At 40.3% G+C, this 25014-nt stretch overlaps 1 protein-coding gene across 2 annotated transcripts in view; it reads right to left on the minus strand.

Moving 5' to 3' along the window:
* Abca13 (ATP binding cassette subfamily A member 13) overlaps positions 1-25014 on the minus strand; it is a 433105-nt gene that overhangs the window by 211287 nt on the left and 196804 nt on the right. For both annotated transcript variants that reach the window (XM_021210848.2, XM_029545204.1), the window contains 4 exons: positions 13872-14009; positions 12669-12849; positions 10423-10641; positions 1667-1863 (listed from right to left, as the gene is read on the minus strand). In XM_021210848.2, the coding sequence (XP_021066507.1) occupies positions 1667-1863; positions 10423-10641; positions 12669-12849; positions 13872-14009 (735 nt within the window). The remainder of the gene's footprint in view (positions 1-1666; positions 1864-10422; positions 10642-12668; positions 12850-13871; positions 14010-25014) is intronic.

The following is a 25014-nucleotide window of genomic DNA, read 5'->3' on the forward strand; positions in this document are numbered from 1 at the left end:
ATAGGGAACTTTCGGGATAGCATTTGGAATGTAAATAAAGAAAATAATAATGATAATAATAATAAAAGAAATGGGGCTTGGTAGAAGGAAGTTAGGCCCTTGCGTCAAGTCATTTCTGGGTCCTTCTTTGCCTCTATGCCATTATAAGGTGATCATCTTATCCCATCTACTATAATAGTCTGTACCACCATAGTCCAAAGTGAAGAGGCTGTAATAACTAGAATTAATTACAATCTTGAAGAGCCTAGAGTCTTTTGAGAAGAGAACTCTCAATTCAGGGATCACATAGCCTGGGCCATGGCCATGGTTGTGAGGAACTGTTTTCTTGTTTGTTTGTTTTTTCTTTTTGTTTTTATTAGATATTTTCTTTATTTACATTTCTTTTTGATGTTTTTATTATTATTAGATATTTTCTTCATTTACATTTCAAATGCTATCCCAAAAGTCCCCTATACCCTCCCCCCTGCCCTGCTCCCCAACCCACCCACTCCTGCTGCCTGTCCCTGGCATTCCCCTGTACTGGGGCATATGATCTTCACAAGACCAGGGCCTCTCTTCCCATTGATGGCCAACTAGGCCATCCTCTGCTACTTATACAACTAGAGACACAAGCTCTGGGGGGTACTGATTCGTTCATATTGTTGGTTCTCCTATAGGGTTACAGACTCCATTAGCTCCTTGAGTACTTTCTCTAGCTTCTTCATTAGGGGCCCTGTGTTCCCTATGATAGATGACTGTGAGCATCCACTTCTGTATTTGCCAGGTACTGGCATAGCCTCACAAGAGATAGATATATCAGGGTCCTGTCAGCAAAGTCTTGCTGGCCTATTCAAAACTGTCTGGGTTTGGTTGAGAAATACAGGAGAACATGGCTAAAAGGTAGAAGGCCTTAAATAGGAAGCACAAAAATCCCTTAAAGAATTATAGGAGGAATTGTTTTGGATTGATGATTGATGTGAGAGTGTTCAGCCCACTGTAGGCTCCTGAACCATCCCTAGGCAGGTGGGCCTGAGCTAAATAAGAGAGAAAGATAGGATGTTATTCAGAGAATGAATCAAGAAACCATGTTTGTACATGGTTCCTGCCTCAAATTTACTGTCTTGAGTTCCTGCTCTAACTTTTTTCAATGATAGATGATGACTAGGAAGTATATGATATAAATTAAAATAAATCTTTTTTTCTCAGGTTGCCTTTGGCCCAGTAACAGGAAAGCAACCTAGAATGAGGACTAACCACTCATTTACTGGAAGGTTTGAAACCATGAGCCCAATCAGGCTTTTTCTAAGTTAATTGTCTGTCACACCACTAGAAAGTTGACTAGCTCAGGAAAGCTTGTCCTTGATGACCTCTAATTGCATCCTCTCATTCTTCATGCTTCTAAAATGGAACATATTTTGGGCAAAACCCATTTCAAATGACATCATCTATAATTATATCTCATTAATAGTATCATTGCTAATACTAAGTTAAGAGATTAACCACAAAGTAGATATTCAAAATATATTAGTGAACATACATGCCATAAAATATTAGAATATTTTACTTGTTCTGAAACATTATCATGTATCCTCAAATGTAATATGACTTGCTTCATGCATACAATACCCAACCTTTACCTAAGTATATCATTGTGGAGCCAGAAAGTGGAATGGGTCTCACCACCTACCTTCTCGGTACTTGAGTAGAATGTCCCAGAGACTGCGACGGGAACAAGGGTCCACCCCACTGCTTGGCTCATCCAGAACCACTGTCTTTGACATGCCCATGAAAGCAATGCCAATGGAGAGCTTCCTCTTCATGCCTCCAGAGAGAACTCCAGCTGGCTTGTGCTGATGCTGAGTTAGCTCTACTTCATCAAGAGTTCTGCAACAACAAGGATGTCTTCATTCCTCTTCCTGAACACCAGAAAGCTTCTCTCTGGGGCTTCATGTCATATACTATGGCTTACAATGCCTGGGGTCTTTATAAACCATATAGGGGTCTTATGTCAAGAGTTAGGTGTGCTAGGCATAGTAGCATTGCCCTTCCAGATGGACAGAAGACACCATGTCATTGGATCAAGCATGATGTTAGTTATGGTACCTGACTAAGTACTATGCGTGAAAAGTACTTCTGTCAATTCTCTAGAGAGGAATCTCCTCTCTTTTTACTCAGGTCTCCTGCAAAGAAGGGGCCGCATTCTTCTAGTACAATATGGAGAACAGTCCATTCATTAGCAGAGCAAAGCCCCAGGGTTTGCCAGAGGCCTTAACTCTCTGGCCCACTCCACATGAAATTTTAATTGTCCCATTTGACTATATAATCATGAATTTGTAATGATGCCCTCTGCCAAGTAGAAATCATCAATTATCATTAACATTAGAATATGTCTCCAATTATCTTTCAGTCTTGAGAGTTCTAGATTTCAGAAAACTGGCAAAAGGACTTTTTGTATTATTTCCCTTAAATATTTTCCATATGTTTTGATCATATTCCTTCTCCTCCCCCAACTCCTTCTGGATCCTCCCAACTTCCTATTCATACAACTCTATATTTTCCTACCTTTCGGAAAAAGATAATCAGACAATTAAACAAAAAAAAAAATCAAAAAGGCAAAAAATAGACAAAAGCAAAACAAAACATACACATGCACCAAAAAACAAAAACAAAACAAAAAATAAACCATGAAATCCTTTTTGCGTTGAGCAGTATGCAGTTAGTAATAGACTTTGGGACACTCAGGATTAAATGGGATTGCAAACCCCTTTCCTCAAGGTTCAGGGATTTATTTGAAAGAGGAAATAACAAGATTTTTAAGACCCAGAAGTAATGGATGCCTCCAAGGAAACAATGCCTTCCAGACACAACAGGTCTAGGACACACACGTACTCACAGAGGCCATGTCAGCATGTGCAGGACCTGAACAAGTTCAGCCCAGACAAAGCTTCAGCATGGAGACAGGAAAGTGAACCCCAAGCTCCATCCCTAACAGGAAAGTGAACCCCAAGCTCCATCCCTGACCATGAAGTCATTTGCAATAGGAGCTGCTAAGAGAGGGAAAGTCTGTGTTCTCCGAATGGAACGACACTGGGTACACATCAGCTGCACTTTATAGCAGGCCTCATGCTCAGGAGTAGTTGGCCAGCAGAAAGACTTTTAAGAAGACTTTTCTCCTGCTCTTATCTCTTTTCTTGCACAGTCCCAATACCACTATGCTTTAAAGGCCACACAATGGCTACATACTCTCATTATTTACTTTAAGTCTTTCCTTTTAACCCTTTTCTAACCAGCAAGAGTGCAGTCCCTCGGCAAGAGCGACAGACCTGCTTAGCACTTCGTGACAGCCTACAAGGGAAGGGCCACTCTGCAGCAAGGGAGGAGAAGGCGGCAAGCCAGGTGCAGGGTGCAGGAGAATCGCAGGAGCTCCGCACAGCTGAGCTTCAGGAACGCTTGGCTCCTGGAATGCTTCCAGATTCCTAGGGAAGCAGCAAGTGAATGACAAGGACTTCCTTGTCTGATGAATAAGGAAAATTTTCTTGTCAATTTCATTCTGTCTCGTTTTTTCTGCCTGACACACGGAGAGTGCTCAAATCAGCTCCTTACTGTCTAGTTTCCAGCAGAGCGACAAGTGTTTCATGTGCTTCATCTGAGACTCAGAGAATACTTGATGCTCGCTAAATTTCTACCAAATCTCAGGCAAGACTAAAGCTCTGATCTCTAGGTGTCCCCATGGTTTAGAGGACCCTCGCAGGAAGGCTGAGAAAGGATGGCTCAGTTCAGCAAGGGTCTGAACTCTGTAACCTACCAACAACTTACCATTCTAGCACAATAAAGGACTGGATTCCATTAACTCCACTAGAGAGTACATTAATGACAAATGAGTTGGCAAAGAAAACAAGAAAACAAGTTTTGTTTTGTTTTGTTTTGTTTCATTTAAAAAAAAAAAACGCTCTCAAATGCTTTCAAACTTGCATGTGCTTACAACCAAGTGCTTCCTGTTTTATCTCTTCTGTGGACAACACTCAGGGCCTGTATCATGTATCTGCATTTCTAGAATCCCATGCAGATGGATGTCATTGATGACTATACCCTGGCATTTAAATCAATGAATACAATACCAGCTAATGTTGGTGGAGATTTGACTATTCTCCAGGTAAAGCCATATTGTAAGGCCTATTGGACTCTTGGGTATTGTCTGAAGACAGTATATGAAAGCTTTCCTCGGGGGCTAAAGAGGGACACTATTGCAAAGCCTGCTCATTGCCAGCCTGCTGGTTTCAGAGCATGCTCACATGCTTAGAGCAGACATAAAATCAGAGAAAAGTAAACCATTTGCAAACGTTACCCAAGTGTTTTGTTTTGTCTTGTTTTGTTTCCTTTGATTTTTAAAGCCCAAGATGACTCAAAGGCTAGTGTTTTTCTAATTTATGGAGGTTTGACAAATCAAAAGAAAGTAGATAATTTCTATGAATTTAAATCTCTGATTTCTCATAAAAGGACAGGAAATCTCCTTAATAAGAACATTGCTAAGCAACACAGAAACTGGAAATGACTTCATATCAAGTCTTAGTTATGTGCCAAAAATGTATTTGGAAATTTCTCTTCAATTATTCATTCATTTATGTAACAAACATTTATTGAACCCATACAGTACATGGCACCTGTTACCTACCTACTAGGGGCAAAGAAATAAATCAAATTTTGTCTGTGACTCAAGAAACTCAGAGTCAGGTGGAAAAGCCAGATAAGAAATTACAATGAAACACAAAGAAGCTAAGTCCCAGGTTCTGCGGGAATGCCCTCTGACTTTAAAGGAAGTAGCATAAGGAGTCTGCCAGATGGACAGTGAGATCTGGCAAGGTGAAGACGTTTGAGTAGTGTGTTCCAAAGGAAGTTGTAAAACAGTTGCCAGGACTTGAAGGGAAATGAATGACATATGTGAAACGTAATGACAAAATCCTATTCTCTCAGGAAAGGGGAGGCCACACAATGAAGCCTAGATAAGATTAGACAAATGGCCCTGAGTCAGGGCTTATATCTGTCATAAAACTTCTCTCTTTCTAGGTCTCATTGTAGGGTGGGTGACTCATCATGACTTTCAAGGCATCTTTCCCCACTTTCTCTAAAACTGCCAGCCTTGAAACCAGGTCACTGGGAGCTGTCACTGCAACCATATTGCTGATATGCCCATCCTGGGTGCGTTCTTAGGCTGCCCTGCTCCTAGGTTTAGTCTCTTGGGAATCTTAGGAATTTCACATCCAACATGACATAACCCTTCTCTGCCTCCACTCATGGCATTCACTCTCAACCAAGCACACAGCTCTGCCTCCAGAACCTCACTTCTCTGCATCCTTTACAGACAACATCTATATTTCAACTGTATACCCTTCAATCTTCTCACTAGAGAAAACTCAATTTTCATTGTCCATCACTCCCTTAAAGCCTTCTTCCCTTTAGCTTTAAATCCATGCTTATCACCAAAATCATGTTTTCCTTATATTCCTTCGTTTATTATTTCTTGGCAAATGTAGTTTATTGGTTTACACACTCCATTACTTCCTCTTATTCCCCTCCACAGAACTTCTTCTTCCTCCAGCAGGTCCCTTCTTACTTTCTTGTGGTCTTTGTTTTGTTTTTTGTTTGTTTGTTTGTTTGTTTGCTGCTTTTTAGTTCCTTTTTTGGTTGGTTGGTTTGGCTTTGTTTGTTTCTGTTTCTGGTTTTATTGTTTAACTCTACCAAGTTTACTTAGGGTTGCCTGCATGAGTGAGAGGGGTATTATGTACTGGAACATGGGCTACTAGTAAAGAAAATAACTCCCCTTTCTCCAGCAGCCATTAATTTCCTATATCTCCTTCAGGAAGAGTAGGGCCTCATGAACCCCTCCCATATTCATGGTAAAGTGTTCTGTGTCTCATGCAGGTAGCCAAAGCAGCTGTGAGTTCATAATGACAATGGACACATCATATCCAGATGACAGCATCTCATAGCCCTCCTCTCTGTCTTCCCCTCTTATATTCCCCCTATCCTCTTTTCTGCAATGTTCTTTTACAATGGGAGAGATGAGATAAACATCATATATAGGGCTGAGCACTCAACAGTCACTAATTCTCAGCGCTTTGATTAGCATTGCCTTTGCCCATAGAAGGAGATGCTTCTTTGCCCATGGCTGAGAGCAGCACCACTCCACAGGTATAAAAACAAATGTTTAGAAAGCAACTTGACACCATATCCATTTAAGAAAACAACAAAATGAGATTCTCCCATAGGGTCTATGAGCTCCCTAGCAATGGGCTCTTCAAAAGGTTTCCAGTTTCTAGTTGCAGGCATAAATTCTCTCCTGTGTAGTAGACCTCAACTCCAAGAAGAATGTTGTTGGTTATCCCCATAGCCATTATGCTACTACTGCACAATAGTCATGACTTGTCTCACAAGTTGTACTATAGTTCTCACATTTCATGCTAATAAGACCACTGATGGCTGTTCTTCCCAAGCAGCTTGCATTGCACTTTCCAGCACTATGAACTCTAGTGGAAGATTTCAATTCCAACTTCATTCCTCTATGTCTTGTAACCATTTAATGTGGTGTCTTCAAGGACCGAGTCTCTTACCATTCAGTTCTTGTGAACATCTATGAGCAGTAGCAATAGTCACTATATTGGGGACAACTGGGGTATCCCGGATAAATAACTCATAGGAAGACATCCCACACATGGCACTGGGAGATTTGTTTAAGAATTTCTAGGATTGTTGTTCACTTGTGCGAGGAACTTCTGTTCAAACATGTATCTTTATCTGCATCTCTATCTCTATCTTCATCAATACATGTATTCATGAGAGGGGGTTCTCATGTATCCCAGGCTGATCTCAAGTGTACTATACAACAGAGCTGACTATGAACTCCTAATCTCCCCATCTAGCCTCTGCCTTCCAAATATGAAGCATATGTACTCTTAACTCTGAAACAATGCTGAAAGCTGATAAAAGCTCCAAACATTCTGCCTTGCCTCCTATGACCCTGTGTTGCAGTATCAACTATGCTCCCTAGAGAGATGATCCTTAGCTTCTTTACAAGGTTCCTTAGCTGCCCTATAACCAGCAATGTTCCATCAAGCAATCTCCTCTCTAGCTCCATCTAATCATTCATTCTATTCTGGACCACTATCAGCAGTAACAGACACTATGCTACAATTCTTGTCTTTGCACCACTCTGTAATCTCACTTGTCCAATATGGCATCATTCTCGTTCTTTGCTCCTGTTAAGGAAAAGCTGTGAAAATGTGCTATTGCTCTTTCCCCTTGCCTCGCTCCTTAAATGACCTGGAAAGACCCACCTCCATCCCCGAACTTCACTTTTGAAGTTCAATAATTGTGGCTATGTGGTGAAGCAAAGGTCAGGTGTCAGGCTTCGTCCAGAACAAAACTGAAGCATTCAACCCCACCACCTTCCTTATGAAGCTAGAATCATTTGCTGGTGTCTGTCTTCCCTACTGCACTCTCTTTTGTCCTGTTCTTCCTCATTTGACATCATCATCAGGTTACTGTAGACATGACACAATCCGTCATTCTCTCTCTGCTCCACTTTCACTTACTGACCTCATTTTATTACCAAGGAAACCTGACCCCAACCTGAGCTCCATAATGTCCACCAGAATTCTTGGTGGTAGTGATACAACAGCATCTTAAGGACTCCAGGTCCGAAGATGGTCTATTTTCCTTAGACCAAAGAAGGAACAGAACAATTATTATCTGCCTCTTGACAAGTGTTTACTTCACATATTCTACAAGATCTGCTACCTCCCTTGAACTCACATGTTAATGAATTCAGACCTTAAGGAAAACAAGCTGTGTTACAGAACACTAATCAGAAGTATGTTGGCTCGAAATCAGATGTTTTCAGTTTTCCCTCCCTCTAATTGAGAACTACTGTCCTAAAACATGATCTCATTCTGATTGCTTTTGTGTAAATTGGCTTTGTTGCTAGGTAACATGCTGTGAATTGATAACTGTTAAAGGTTGCTTGGCACCAAAATAAGAAAATGAAGTTTATGTAGCATTGTCAGGAGCTTGATTTAAGCCCCCAGTCTCAATCACAGTAGAATTCAATATGGCTCAACATAGGCACAGGATTTTCACATTGAAATAAGTATGTAGAATCAAGATTTAAATATATATGCGTATATACTTGACAAAAAAGTAAAACAGATACTTTAGTGGTGGCAGAAGAGTATATGCAAGAGAGGGAGGGGACAATAAATAACAAAGGGTGTAAATGAATAGGAGCAAAGTACAATGGCAAACATATATGAAAATGTCACAATGAAACCCATGATTTTATACAACTAAAAATATGGAAAAGAAATTTTAATAGAAACAAGTGACCTATGCCTTTATAGTAGAAAGGAATATGTTGTATGAAGCCAATTGGATAGCTAGTAAATATATAGTTTATACAAAACCTAGTTATTTCATATTGAGAACTAACTCAAGTTTGAGATGGTTTTAAGTCGTACACATTAAGCATATTCTCTGTATATTAAAGAGATAATTGTTACTTATATTATTTATGCTATCATTCACTCCAAAAAGATATTATGGAGTGAAGATAGAATAGCATTTTACAGCAGAACATACCAATGAGGTGGATTTTGAGAGAGAAAGAAATGGAGAAAGAAGTGTTTATTCAAACTTCGTGGTACCATATGCCACTTTCCACAAGGGCTCCTGTCCCTTGAGGATTTTTTTTCCATGAGTTTGAATTTGATTTGCATCTGACCCTCAGAGAGTGAGCATCTGTCCAGGAGGACATTTGATTTGTTTTACATATGCCCTTGTCATAGCTGGTGTCTAAACACAGGCATCTATCGCAAGTTGCAATGATCTAACCACCCAGCTCTTCCAAGAGCGAGCAAAGGAGATTTGTGCAGCAGTGCATTCCTCTGAAACAGCCTGTCACTTTCTACTGAAACTTTGTACTAAGAGACCATCACCAGGAGCTCCAGGGGGGATTCCCACCGATGCTCTGTGCTCACTTCCTGGCCCCTGAAACATATGCACATTCCCCATTCTGAGTGTATGCTCTTGTTTTATTTCTAACAAAAGAAAGTCCATAACACTACCTAGCCCCATCCATCTTGAGTCTTGTGTGTATACACAGACAACTCTACTCAGTTAAGACTCTTAAGAGCAGCTTCAGAGGAAACGTCCATAAGGATCTGGGTTTCCCTCGGTTCTTTAAGCTCTCCACTAAAGGATGCTGAGGGACATATCTTGACCAAATTTTAAAGCTCCTAGCACCTACACTCATTAGACGCATTGATCATAGTAACAATTTCCACTTCTCAGGCCATCAGACTGTTCATAGGGCTAGTAATGCTATAGCCACAGCAGTGCACTAAAATGGTCTGGAAATCCTTCCTTCCCTACCCTGACAATTTTGTCACCCTAGAAGCCTCTATTCCTGCATGCTGCGACCCAGGGTAAAGCATCCAAATGCACTTGACTTGTAAGAGCCCTAGGGGAGACCATCACTTCCCTAGATGAATTGCTCATCTCTCTGAGGATCAGTTACCATGTCTACAAATTGGAGCCAGCCTCCATATTGCTCTGGGAAGATAAGTTCAAATGGGACCACAACATATTCTCCATTTCCCGAGGACTCTCAGGAACGCTCACTGGCCTACTTCTCTCTCAGCCCCTATCTGTTCACTGCTACAAACCAAATCTTCCCCATCAACCCATACTACCACCTGTCTTCTCCTTAGTTTCCTATGTGTCCCCCTTTCCACTGTGTCTACAATCATCCTGTGATGTAGCCCACACTACTCTCCAGGCTGTGGGAAACTGGAATAATGTGATTTCTGCCATTTATCTTTTATTCTAGCTTTATTATTAGTGTTTCTTCACCTGTGCTGGTGTTAATTAGGAGGCAAACAACAGAGGGGCAGCTGCTTCTCTGTCAACAGTCTTTCTGGAGACTGTGCATCTGCTGTCCTGTGGAGAAATCCACCTTCAGATATCAGGCCAATGACAATCCTCAGCTCATTCCCATCGACATGCCTGATGAATTTGATGCTCTTTACCATGCCAAATAAGGTTTTTGCGACCCATTTTCTTGCCTTCTTTTGTATTTTGCTTATTCCAGGACAGGTAGAATCTCTGTTTATTTCAGATACACAAAACTTCTATGTCTTCTTATCCATATTCCCAAGCTGCCTCCATTCTTCCCCCGTTTCAAAGACAATCCAGATAAATCTATTTCTTTTCAAGAAAAGCCTTCTCTAAGATCCCTGCTGCTGTTGGTTCTGTCATGCTTCTATGTATAAGAACCATTTGCTATTTTTTCTCATATTTATAGAAGCAGGTGATATTATTAAATATCTCTGTGTTCTTCGCCTACATAATTGGGCAAAGGAGGAAAAGGAGAATAGTGAACTGTTTACTAACTTGTTGACTTGCTGCTGTAGCTCCTTCTTGGTCCACCAAGGTGCTTTTATGGAGGCAAAGAGCATTAGGTGTTCCCGTACAGTGAGGTTGTCCAGGAGAACATCCTGCTGTGGACACACCCCCAGCTCCTCTCTGATCTTGGACAAATCTGTCTGCAGATTCTTGCCATTTATGATGATGGTTCCAGAAGTGGGAGGAAAGAGCCCCATCAACATGGATCTACAGAGAACAAAGATCAGTACAAACAACATCTGAATGCTGTGAACATTAATCAGCACCTTAAATCCCAGGTGGTTATACAGGCTATAAGGAACTCATTCCTGTTGACCAGCTTTCTACAGGGTCAATTACAACATAGGGAATTCATGGAGATGTTGGAGTATCCAACTATGAAAGGTGGGAATATGGTTGTGCCCTGCCTCCCAGAGGAAAGAGTATAATTTTATTCCTCTACAGTGTGTCAGACTTGGGGGATAGTCCAAGTGTAAGAAGGTAGACGCAGTTCCATTTATATGGAATTCTAAAATAAGTAAACAAATTAGGAAATAAGAGGTCAGTGGCCACTTGGGAGCTAGGACCAAAAGGTGACACAAGATATATTAAAAGGGAAAAGTTCCATATCTTCACCATGGTGTTTGCTCTGACATTAGATAAATATGTCAACCCTCACTGAACTACCTGCATAACCGTGTGGCACTATACAAAAACTATGCCTTGAGTTATTCAATTAGCAACTCTTTGTTATAACCATTTGCAAACCTAGTTAGGGAATATAATAAGGTAATAAATGTAGTGATTTCTCAGTATCAATAAGGTAATAAATGTAGTGATTTCTCAATATCCTCAGGAGTTGGATCAAGTACAATTCCTTAGACCAAAATTCAAATATTCCAGTTTATTGTACAAAAATGACAGCATACATAGTCTATATAATCTTTCTACGTATTTAAATCATCTACATATTATATTGTTGAACAAATACTGACAAAGAAAAATAATATCTGTACATAGGGCAGATGCAATACTTTTCAGAGAGTTTTCATCTGTGCTAGGAAAGTCCCTGGAAATGGAATCCGTGGACACAGAGATTCGACTGTATCAACTCTGTGTGATTCTCAAAGCCTTTTGTTTCAAATGGTAAAGATCCAGTTGAGTACTTGGCTCTCAGGCTCCAAGCACTGCCAGTAAGCAAGAAGGAAGCACTTCAGATGACTCTGAATGTACTCCAAATGTCACTAAAAGCCAAGTAGTTACTGAACCCTGAAACACCCAGAACCTTTGTATTTAATTCTCATCATCCAGCCAGACAAGCACACCAAGCCTTCCTTATAAAATATGTGTGTTAGCAAAGGTTTGCTGAGTTATTGCTTGCATAACTCAGACATTCCCAATTTGCAAGTTCTAAGAAAGGAAAGACTGCCAGTTCTATCTCAGCCTACAAGGTACAAATGCAAACATTCCACGCTCTCTTTTTTTGATTCATTTCCAGGGAGAGATTTCTGGAGTGCCACAGACATTATTTTTCTGCCTCTTTTACTAAGGTTGAAGCCACTTCCTTCTCATCCTTCTTACTAATCATATGCTAGACCTGTGCACATTTGGTGAGAAAAAGAATAAGAAGTGATTTGCTCAAAAGATACACTCCATAATTTTGGCAGCTAGCCTTAAATAAGGCACCGTTCCACAACCAGCTCAAAGCTATGGATATTTGAACTCTTTTTTTCCCCCTCTAGGGCTACATGATTGAATTCTTTAATCAAATCTGGAGCTATTGGATCCAAATCCAAAATCTAGGTCTTGGCAAGAAAAGAGCCAAAGGAAAAGAAGATGAAAAAAGAAAAAGAAAAACTCTTAAAACTTGCAAAGATTTCTCTGCTTTTTTCTATAATTATTCAAACAAAGTTATACTTTAGTGGGTGTCAAAGGACTTCAAAGGGTTAAAAGAAAGCAAAAAGTATTATTTTGTAGCAAATAAAAGATGTTGGGGCATTAAAAAAAAAAAATCCATCCACCTCTCCCCTTGGAATCTACTCCAGGTCTAGAACATAATTGAGGACTACCGGGGGAGGGTCTTTGGATAGAGACCTTGTTCTTTCTTTTGAATCTTTAAGCTCTATGTTGAGATCAGAGCAAAACAACAATGGAAAAATAAAAATGGAAGGAAAAAGTAAGGATGAAGGGGAACAGATAAAGAGGGAGGAAAGGGGGAAGGGAACAGAAAATAAATTTTCTAAAATGGGACCCACATGATGGTAGTTTTCCCTGCGCCGTTGGTCCCCAGCAGGGCTGTGATCTGGTCTCTGTGGAAGGTGAGAGTGAGTTCCTGGACAGCCACCTTGTGATCTTCATACTCCTTGGTCACAGATATCAGAGCCACTCCTGGGCTACCTCCTTCCATTTCTCCTGGGCCATTTTGCTGTGAGAGCCCTGTGTAGAGAATGTATGTTCACCATGAAACGACTTCAAAAGCTAGAAAACAATGCCAACACTATCAAATCATCTGCCCCTTTGGAAAAGGATTCTAGATCCGGGAGGCATGCCAACCTCCACAGCTTTCATTACAAGAAAAAAAAAATAAGCAAGATATGTAATGGCAAAATGGGCTGAAGTCACTGACAACAACATTTTGATCTCTTATGATAAGAAAACCACTTGGTAAAGAAATAAAAATAGATGATGCACACAAGGGTTCTGCAGACAGACAGTAAGCAGGGTGTTTACACACCAATGTCCACAGGAAATTTTTTCTTGACATAGAAATGGATAGGAATTGGTTGGGTATATTCTAAGTCTCCTAGCCCATTTATAATCCACTTGGTTAATTAGAGTTTAAAATTACTTTCAAATATTCATTCAGAATACAAATCCAGCATGATAGACTCTAGCTGGTCCATAGTAACCCATCTCTAGTTACAGGTGCTTCCATGTGAATGGCCCTTGTGTCTGGCCCATAGGCAAATGTCATATTGATGTAGATTGATGGACATGAGTGTTCATGCTCTCCTATGTTTAAGGTCTTTTACTGACCAAAGAAAATGGGCTGGCTTTAAGAGGAAGTGAAAATTTTATTCACAGAAGTATTATAGAAGTTAGAACATGTAAAATTATTTTGAAAAATAAAACTGTTTTACCTGGGGCAGTTGCTTGCCTTTCCTGTCAGTTTCCTTATACTTCCTCATTTTGAATGTTAACAATCTCTAATATATGCATAAATACAGGCAATACACAGAGAGGAACATTTTAAATAACTGGTGATGGGACCATCTCTGGGTTCCAGGGCTTATGCAGACACTACCAGGACACTGCAGCTTAACCCTGTGGTCACCGCAGAGCCCAGAATAACCCAAATGTGGGGCCTTGGAGTCAGTATGAAATGAAAGGCTCACATCAAAGTAAAACTCAAAACTAACCAGAGAAAGATGTATCCAATAGAACTTCTCATTACCCACCTTTGTTGCCAAAGTCCTCATTGAAGAAGAACAGACCAGAACTCAGAGAGCACTGCCTTCTCTCCATCAGACCACATATGCTTTTCCAATATGATGCAGTGAAGGGGAAATACCATGGTTTCCCTAAACCAAAAGTTCCTAACAAAATAGGATACAGTTAACATCAGAATAAACATTTTCTTTACCAGGTACGTGAAAACTGTAGAGTAGATTACCTTAACTAATTCATATGAAACATCGTTTCCTGCTAATAAATTTCAATCTACATCACATATATAAACCAGTTATAATATGGGATAGCATCTCCCCTTGAGGTTGACCCTAAATATTACTCCTTTGTTCAAGTTACAGCTATCCTCTAGCCTCCCTCTTATCTGCTTCTCCCAAGTGACCTTGAAATGTACTAAGTGAAGGAATAAATGCTTGGTGCTCTGACATAAAAGCCCCTTTCTACTCCCACTGACCCCTGCGATACTAATGCTCTTCTTTGATTGGCCTTTGGTGCTTGCAAGGGTTACTAGATAACACCAGGCATGACCATGATGTCAGTGCCCGAGAAAATTATTCAGGGAGAACGTCTACAAAGAAGGATAATTTGTAACACTAGCATTTCCATATGAAACATATCCACGTTCTTCAAACATATTGTCCAGACCCATCTCAGTTCATTTAACATTCACTTTCCGATCACTTCATGCGGAAAGGAATGAAAGGGCCTCTAATTATTAGCATGTCCAAATCTCCTGTAGCCACAGTATGATGCAGGGAACTTACCTGAAGACCTGAACTCTACCAGCGACAGGAATATAAAAGGCCCAAGGGAAGAGCTTCAGTACTTTTACCATCCAGCAGAAGAAACACTAATGCTTACATACTCTAGCCAGAATGTTCAAGAGTGACCCAAAGGAGGGTGAGGGCAACAGCAAGGACTAGTGCTGGTTCCTGTCTATGTACTTTCTTTGGTGCTCAAATTCTTTTGTTGAAATTCTGATCCCTAACACTTCAGAACTGAGGACTTTTAGAAAGGTAATCTTTAAAGGAAGTAGTTATGCGAAAAATTCGTCAAAGAGTGAGTCTGGTTCTTGTTAGTTTTTCCTTCAGCATAAGATATTTAATAAATGTCTTTAAAAGAAAGTAATAGAAAAATCAGCATTGAGTAGATTTTCTATATAGTTTATGTCATTAGTTAAAATAGAATTAGAATACCTCCCCTCTCCTCCTTCCAGCCTCTCTCAGCTATCTTGCCTCAAGTCTGTCTTAGGTCCCTCCTTCTCAAGCTGATGACTGTTTTTCTTTGACTATTATTATATTTATATATAGATATACAAAGAAACGATAGAGATATGTGTGTATACAAATATATATGTACAATCTGCTGATTTCCTGTTTGTTGTTTGTGTTTATGTAGTTTCATTGGATAACCGATAAGGATGTTTATCCCTTGATGTGGTTGATTCTCGCCCTAGCAGGCATTGATTGCTTGTGGTTCTTTGCCTGGGGGACACCCTCTTCCTGGTTAATATGCCCATTGGTATTGGTATTGTTTCAGGCTTATCAATGCATCTATTTCTAGAACAGGGTGCTTCACAGCTGATGTCCTGGTATTCTGCCCCACTTCTGTGATGTCTCACGGTTCACAGACACAGTAGCTGTGATTTAGGTGTATCTGTGGGGGCTGGACTCCACAGGATATCTTCATTTTACTCAGTTGTAGTCTTCCATGGTGATCTTCCTTTGCTTTAAAGAGGGGCTTCTTTGATGAGGGGAGGTAGCTTCACTTGCCTGTGGGTATAGTTGTTCAGCAGTGCTCATTCACAATAGTTAGGAACTGGAAACAACCTAAATGTATAAAAATGCCTCTTAACACACAAATAGAAAACAATAATATATATATATATATATATATATATATATATATATATATATATATACAATAGAATACTATTTGGCTATTAAAAAAATTAGATCAATCATAAGATTTTCAGGTAAATGGATAAAGTTAGAAAAGATATGAAGACACAAAAAAAACAAATTCTGTGTGTCTTGTCCATGTGTGGTTCCAGATTTTCAGATGTGACTATGTAACCTGAGTAACCACAGAAACCAGACATGTACAAAGGGACAAATGTGGGGCCTTTGGGGAGGAAAATAGCAAGATACAGGTGACATAAAATGGAAAGTAGAACAGTGAGGAAGGAACTCCAATCTGTTGGAGGGAGGGAGTCAATAGAGAAGGAGGAATAAGGGACAAATGACACCCAGGTTGTTTGATAAAGCTTTAAGGAATCATTTATGTAAAATTATAAATTATATATATATGATATAATTTAATAGTTATATGTTTATATACATACACTATATATATATATATATATATATATATTAATTAATATATATATATATATATTAAAGGATGCGAGGCACTTGGACTGACAGTTGTCCCCACAAGAACCATAGACTAACAAAAACCCCAGTCCCAGGCATGAGAAACCTTTTGAATCATTGGTAGAGGTAGTCCAAGAAACTGTGCAAACAATATAGATTATCAATGAAGCCCTTGGTTGCCTCTCAGAGGTTAAATGCTGGCCCCTACTGCTGAAGATAGCTCACATTGAGGAAATAGGATTCAGATGATTCAAGAATGGTCTGACAGAAGATAAACAAACAAACAAACAAACCTAAAGCTTCTTCCAGCAGTCTAGCATCCATGGTTCCAGGAAAGCCAGTGCAAGCTGCCAAGGGAAGAGAGCAGCTAAACAGTCCTATCTACCCAGATGTAATACGTCTGAACTGCAACACTGCCAGGGGAAGACTCGCTAAGCGGCACTCCCGTGTCCATGTCACTAACAAGCAACAGTTGTCTAGTTGGGCTTGAGGCCCACTTGACAGGACATAAAGCATGCCTGTTTCTGGAAACTTAGCCAACGTCCAGGGGCTAGTTAGGCCACTGACCTTAGAGAAAGCATCTGCTCCTGCCACTTTGCTAGACAAGCATAACTCCTGACTACTTTCTAAGGCGTATCCTAGTGTCTCCGGATAAGTATTTCTTTTTCATTTTTAACAAGAGTCTAGGTAAAATATCATTCTGAGTGAGGTAACCCAATCACAAAAGAACATACCTGGTATGCACTCACTGATAAGTAGATGTTAGCCCAAAAGCTTGGAATATCCAAATACAGTTCACAGACCACATGAAGCTCAAGAAGAAAGAAGACCAAAAGGTCTTCTTCCTCCTTAGAAGGGGGATCAAAATACCCACAGGATGAGATAAGGAGACAAAGTATAGAGCAGAGGCTGAAGGAAAGGTCATCCAGAGATTGCCCAACCTGGGAATTCATCCCATATATAGTCACCAATCCCAGACACTACTGTGGACATCAAGACACCCTTGCTGACAGGAGCCTTATATAGCTGTCTCTTAAGAGGCTCTGTCAGAAACTGACAAATACAGAGGTGGATGCTCATAGTCAACCATGGGACTGAGAACGGGGTCCCCAATGGAGTAATTAGAGAAAGGACTGAAAGAGCTAAAGGGGTTTGCAGCCCCATGGGAGGAACAATATGAACGAACCAGATCCCCTAGAGCTCCCAGGGACTAAACTACCAACCAGAGTACACATGGAGGGATCCATGGCTCAAGCCACATAAGTAGCAGAGAATGGCCTTGTGGGACATGAATGGGAGGAGAGGCCCTTGGTCCTGTGAAGGCTTGATGCCCCAGTGTATGGGGAATGCCAGGACAGGGCAGTGGGAATGGGTGGATGGGTGGGTGAACACCCTCATAGAAGCAAAGGGAGGAGGAATAGGATAGGGGATTTTCAGAGGGGAAACCAGAAAAGGGGATAGCATTTGAAATGTAAATAAAGAAAATACGTAATAAAAAAGAAGAAGAAGAAGAGTCTGGATGATAGACACTGTGAGGGAAGATCATATGACTTCTCAAGGAGGGGAAAACCACCTTCAACCATGTCCAGAGAAACAACTGCCCTGATACCCTGATCTCAGACTTGTAACCTTCAGTGTTCTGAGACACCCTCTGTTGGTAAAACTCCAGTCTGTGGCACTGTGCAAAGTCATACAACTCCAGCCTTATGCCTGTGGAAGTAGAGTCTTCTAGGCAAGAAATGTGCATCACAGCAGTGTCATACTCTTTTTTTCTACCCCAGGAACTTTAAGCATACTTACTCACAAGTTCCAGTACCACCAGCAGGCTAGTCAATTACTATCTTTACCTGCCCAATAGACAAAGGGATAAAGGGGCTTGCTCAACACAGAGTGGTGGCTCTGGAAGTTATACAGTGGCTGGCTTCTGTTCTGTTCTCACTTCACCTGTCTACCTGGAAATATAACATAGGTATATCAGCAAAGCAAACCAGCAAGACGACCTTGGGATATCCTTTCATGCAAGGTTCCCTTGACCCAATCAAAAAAAGGAAGGTTACCTCATCTTTGAGTCCCAGCTTAATTGCAAATTATTTAATAACCCTCTTCACACAGAGGCATGAATGATGCATTTGTGAAAACAAAAAGAAATAACAAGCAAACAAATAAAACAGAAAATTATTCCACATTTTCCAGATGCTGCCTTTAATTTCCCATCGTGTGAAGTGGCAGTATCCTACTAAGGGCTCTTAGTGGGCTACTGTCCATGTGTTCAGCCATCGCTGGGGACAATGAGAATGGAACAAGTCAGCAGCAGGATTCAGATGCTTAAAGCATACTAGGTTTTTAAGTAGTGATTAAAGTTCTAGATGGCAAAACCAAAACTGAGTTGAAGACATCTTCTGAGTATAAAAAGTCGCCGTTCTATTGTTTATAATAGGAAAGGACATAAGTCAGGCTTTGGAAGTAAAAGAAATTAGGAAACTCTTACTTTTACTTAATGAAATGTTGACTAGCCATTCATATTTTTAAAGATGTGGCTAGATGACATTCCTTTTTTTTCAAACAGAGGGAAATGTACTGATGTAATATGAACTCAGTGATGTGCAGAAAGGTATCAGAAATGGAATGGAATTCATATTACTATTTTTGGTTGATGATGCTGGAGACAAATGAATATTTTTTTCTGTTCCTTCAAAAAAATGTAAGAATGTTCCAAAGATTTTACAATCATAATAGGTCTGTGTGATAAATTACACCTCACATTTTCCAAATCACAGGACGAACAGAACAGCTCCTCCATGCACCCCTAGAGGTGAACCCAGCTTGTCTGTTCCAAGGAAGCAACAGAACATCTTCACAAACACTCACACACACTCACTTACACACACACACACACACACACACACACATACACACACACACATACACACACACACCACACACACACACACACTCACACACACACACACACACACACACACACCACACACACACACACACACATACACACACACTCATACACACACACATACACACACATATACACACAAACACTCACACACACACAAACACACACACACAAACACACGGGCAGATGGGGCATCTGGAAAGCAAACCAAAACTCAAATCCACTTAAAGTATGCATTTTGAAGACATTTTCATGCAATGGCTCTCAAAGGGAGGGTCATGATGTATACACACATGGGTGGGTGCACAAAAATACACACAGGCACGCAAGCTTGAAATCCTGCACTCTTTAACAGTCTCCTCTCTGCAGGACTAGTTCATGGAAGTCACTGCTGAGAATAGGTAAGGCATGCTTCCCAAGGGACACAGTGCCAGTAGGCCAGCCCAAAGATGAATAGAGCAAATGAGGATGCAGCTCAATGCAAGAGACCTGAAGTGACCTGAGTCCATAGCATCCTGCTACTTGTTTAGCTCCTCCCCAGTTTCAGCTCTCTGTTCCAAAGAGATGCCTGTCATATCCAGGAAATCTACTTCTGCTGGTTCAAGGCTACACAAATGGATCAGAGCCAGATTCCCTTCCTTATGACTTTTGTATTAGTGAATATGAAAAGCACCAGAGACCAACTCAGCATAAGAGGGCATTGAAATGGAAGGGACTCCATAGATACATAGCCAATGCAGGCCCCTAAACAAAAGGAAAGGTCTGAGAAAGTAAAGGCAGAAAGGGGGCAAGGAAGGGTGACTAGAGTTGGCAAACAGAGAATCCAGATGCCCAGCTGGATTTGAATTTCAGCCAAACAACACATCATATTTTATTACATCACCCAAAAGTTTGCAGCTATGTGAAACTGGAATTTTGCTAGGTCCCCTTATTTTATCTATATATCAGACTCTGCTTCCCACACTAGTGAGACTGACCCAGAAAGCCAGATATGAGTAAATACTGTGGCAAGTCAAGGTCATCTGAGAGATTCAGGGTATGGAGTCATTTTCCTGTAGCATTTGAAGTCAGAGGAAACTCAGTATGAGAGGTTTGGACACATCTGGGCTGTTTTTGAGAACTGTAACTGAGGTCCACACAAGGATAGATTGCAGAGGGTAAATTAGGGGACAAAAGGGAGACATAGGAAGGAATTGCATGACCAAACATTAGTCCTGAACAGGAATAATGAGACTTGAGCTAGGGTGCTGGCTTTGGAAACAGAAAGCAGGGACATATAAGAGGAGGTTCAGTTAGAACAAAGGCTAAATTGAATCTTAAAGGTTGACTCTCTAATTAAGTCATCACAGGCTTTATCTGCAGTCCTTTTAAATCCTCTTAGAGAATCGATCCCTCTGATCCATATGATTTACTTTGCCTTAGAAATCTGAATTTGTATGCACACTCTAGAAGTATGTGCACACTGCTCACACTGCCAAGTGTCATAGTGCACAATAATGGGGGTGTGTGTGCATGCTGAGCTAAATCCTTCAGGTTCACCACCCATTGGGTTATGGAGGAGGGGAAACTAAATAGCATCATGTGCCCCTCCCCTTGGAATAACTTCCCTTGTCACTACAAGGGAAGGTGTTAATGTAATCAGGCAGATGGGGCAGAGTCAAATGTAACTGGGAAAATATAAAACAGAGTTTGTGAAATGAAAACTCTGAAAGAAGACAAGTACCATTCATGAGCTGTCAGAGAACTTAACCTCTGACATGAGGCCCTGCAATCTGGAATGTTTTCTGATGCCTTTCCATAGGGAAGTAGAAGGTTTGCATCAGACTTACGGATTGCTATGTAGCAAAGAAAATGAAGTGAGAGCAGTTCTTTGGAGCTTGTTTTTGTGCATGCTTATGTGTAGGGGTACATGTGATAGACAGACTGAGACAGGAAGAAGAAGTCCATATACAGGGAACTTTCTGCACACAACAGTTTCAAATAGTAATTTCAAATATGTTGAGACTCTCTTTGGGGTATATTTTTGGTAGTAGTAGTAGTAGTATACATTGTAGACATTATCACCATATATAGTGAGCAATTGCCATTAAAAAGATAACTTGCTGTTAATAATTCCTAGAGAAGTCAGCACAGCATGCTACCCAGGGCCACCAAGGGAGAGCCTTGGTGGTCAGGAGACAGAGGAAACAAAACAATAGTAAACAATAGTAAACAAAACAATAGTAAGCAACAGTAAACAAAACAATAGTAAACAAAACAATAGTAAACAAAACAATAGCAAACAACAGTAAACAAAACAATAGTAAACAACAGTAAACAAAACAATAGTAAACAAAACAATAGTAAACAACAGTAAACAAAACAATAGTAAACATGCACCTGAGCATGCTTTCCAAGTGGCAGAACCAGTGAGAAGGGACATGCATGTTGGGAATTGCTTGGTCTGGATGATTTCACTAGACTGGCCAAAGGCTATCTCTAGTTTTCTGATATTTGGGGGAACCAGGACAATGGCAGGCCCTGAGTGTACATGGTTCACATCCACACCAATGTCCCATCACTGTCGACAAAAGAGTCTTAATTACTATGCTGTAGCTATGATCATATCTCATAGCCAAGATCAACATACAGGAGAGAAGGATTTATTTTAGCTTTCAGTTTTAGAAGAGATAGAGTCCATGATAGAGGGAAGGAATTGTAGCAAGAGCGTAAGACCATCATGGACATCAGGAATCAGAGAAATCACATTTTGCCTGCACACAGTTAGCAGAGAAAGAGAACAGGAATTTGAGGCAAACTATAACCTTCAAAGCCACCCCAGTGGCATACTTCCTCCAACAAGGCTCCACTTCTAAGGGTTCCATAATCTTCCCAAACAGCACCACCTACTGGGGACAAGTTGCTGTAATACATGAACCTATGGGGAACATTTCTCATTTAAACCATACCAGTGGACCTTGTGGCAGGCAGAGTGCTGGGCCCATAGGAGAGCTCACCAATCATCCCCCTCTTCACTCCACTATAGGAATATTATGCTTTTCTGCAAGGGCATGGAGGCCAAATGAGGGAGTGACACAAAGTCAGTCAAATAAATACAATGGAAACATCAAATGAGAGGAAGGCAAAGACGAAGGCAGACTTCTGCTGCCACCTGGTCCCATGTGCGAATGAATTCAAACTGGTTGGGATTCAGTTGAATGATGGCTCATCTCAGGGTGGGAAAGGACTTCAAAGGGAAGGGGTCCTCACTGCCTGCTGGGGTTACTTTACCACTTGCTGCTTAGCAAACTGAGGAAGAAGAGAACTGGGGATCATCATTTTTCCTGCTTCTCCTTGCCAAAACTTGATTGCTGGAGTCAGGTTCTGGAGAAATTGAATGTGGAATTTATTTGGACTCATACATTCACATTTGGCCAGATTCCACACAGTCCCTTTGGCAAGTCAGAGAGGTAAGTAAGAGAACTTATTGATTTTTACTTCTCAAATTAGCCAAAACCAGGGCTTCTTGGGAAGGGACCATATACAGAGAGGGGAAGTCACTGCTCTAAAAGCATCAACTGAACAAAAAACAGACATGCAGCCTTCAAAAAGAAAGTTTTGAAAAGTTCATGCATTGGAGCAAGTGATATAAAATTTCTCTATTATTCTTACTCATATGTTGTCTACAATACCTCCCTCCCTATCTATTGTCTCTGCAATTTTCTTACATTACTGCTTCTGTGTCTAACCAAACCCATCCTCTAAAAAGCAGATGGCTATCTTGTTGGATGTGGTAAGATGAGAGCAGGCTATTCCTACTAGAAATAAATTTCCAATGAATCGAAGACTCTGGACCCTGCCTGAAGCCACTGTCTTGGGATGATAACATGACTGTGGTGGTTTGTATATGCTTGGCCTAGGGAGAGGCACTATTTGGAGGTGTGGCCTTGTTGGAAGAAGTCTGTCACTGTGCAAGGGCTTTAAGATCCTACTTCTGCCTGGAAGCCAGTCTTCTCCTAGAAGCCTTCAGATGAAGACAAAGAACTCTCAGCTCCTGCACAATACCTGCCTGGATGTTGCCTTGTTCCCACCTTGATGATACTGGACTGAACCTATGAGCCTATAAGCCAGCCCCAATTAAATGTTGTCCTTTACAAGAGTTGCCTTGGTCATGGTGTCTGTTCACAGCACTAAAACCCTGACTAAGACACCAGGTCACTGAAGAGGACATCATTCTCTCATTCACAATCTATTTTAAATACATTTATTCATTTATTATGTGCACATGTTTTGTGCTATGGCATACATGTGGTGGTCAGTGAACCACTTGTGAGATTCAGTTCCCTTCTTCTGCCATGTAGGTCCTGGAGTTCAAATTCATGCTGGCAGCCTGAGCAACAAGGCAACTTTAGCTACAGAGCTACTTCACTGGCCCATCATTCTTTTAAAGAAGCTTCCAACTTAGGTACTAGATCAAACTAAAAATCTTCTTGTTCAGAAAAGCATATGATCAACAAAAAAGAAAGGAGAGTTCACAAAATGGGAGAAAATGTTTGCAAACCACACATCTCAAAATGTTTAAGAGACTCCTATGACTGGATAAGAAGAAAGCAAGTGACCAAATTCCTTTAAAGGCCAGATGACTTAAATAGACATTTCTCCTTATAAGACATGCTAATATGTAAGGTGTTCAATATTATTAATCAATAAAAGGCAAATTAAAGTCACATTATCTTCTCAACTCATTCAGATGGCCATTGCTAAAAGAAAAAGAGGAAACTGTTAGTGGGGGTATATATAAAGGAAACCCTGGCATATCTTTGATATCAATGTAAAATTATGATATCACAATAGAATACAAAATGGAGATTTATCAAAAAACCAAACAGAAATGCTGTATTGTCCAGCCACTCTACATATGTGTACCAATACAAAGGGACTAAAATCAGTTTTGTTGAAAATACATATACATGTCTCCGTTAGTGACTTCACTGTTCAAATGACCAAGACATGAAATCAATGTAACTCTCCTTTGACAATGAATAGAGGAATAAAAAATTCTTTTATATACATATAAAATATATCAGAATATTATTCAACCTTGAAAAATGTATCCTGTCATTCAGAATGACAGGAATGAAGCTAGAGGGTGACATTATATCCAGGAAACTCTAACACAGTAAGACAATGCTACATGAGAACATATGTATGAGAAATCTACATTAGACACAGGGCTCCAGGAGACAGTACCTGGCCATGGCTCTTTTGAGAGGGGATCAACAGATGTTGACCAAACCAACACAAAGTGTCAGGTAAGTGAGATGAATAAGTGCTTCAGATGCACTGTGTAACATTGTCCCTGTAGCTAACAATATTGCATTGTCTACGCAGAAGTTTGTTATTACCTAACTTCACACTAATTGACTCCCAGCGTGTATCTTGATCCATGATGGGTGTTGTGTGCCCTCTCCTGGACCCTTTAGTCTGTTTTTCATTTACTAAAGCATTTAAATTGTGAGAGCACTACACAGTCCATTTGTGTAGTTACTATAATCTGGCATTCTCACCATGTTCTGCTTTCAGCTTATATATCTCTACACTGAATATCGTCATTTTTATCACGTTTGCCTGCCAGAGAAGGAAAAGGCCACATTCTATATATTCATAACCAAAATCTTTCTGTAATTAAAGATACATTTTTGTGTTTTTTAATTTTTATTTATTTTGAGATTATAAAAAATTCTAACATTTCTTCCTTCCCCTTCCTCCTTCCAAATCTTTCCATGTATTCCTCCCTACTCTCCTTCAAATTCACAGCCTCCTTTTTCACTAGTTGTTATTGCATATTTTATACATATATATATATATATA

This window comes from Mus pahari, chromosome 13, assembly GCF_900095145.1.
Source record: "Mus pahari chromosome 13, PAHARI_EIJ_v1.1, whole genome shotgun sequence".
NCBI classification, from domain to species: Eukaryota; Metazoa; Chordata; class Mammalia; order Rodentia; family Muridae; genus Mus; species Mus pahari.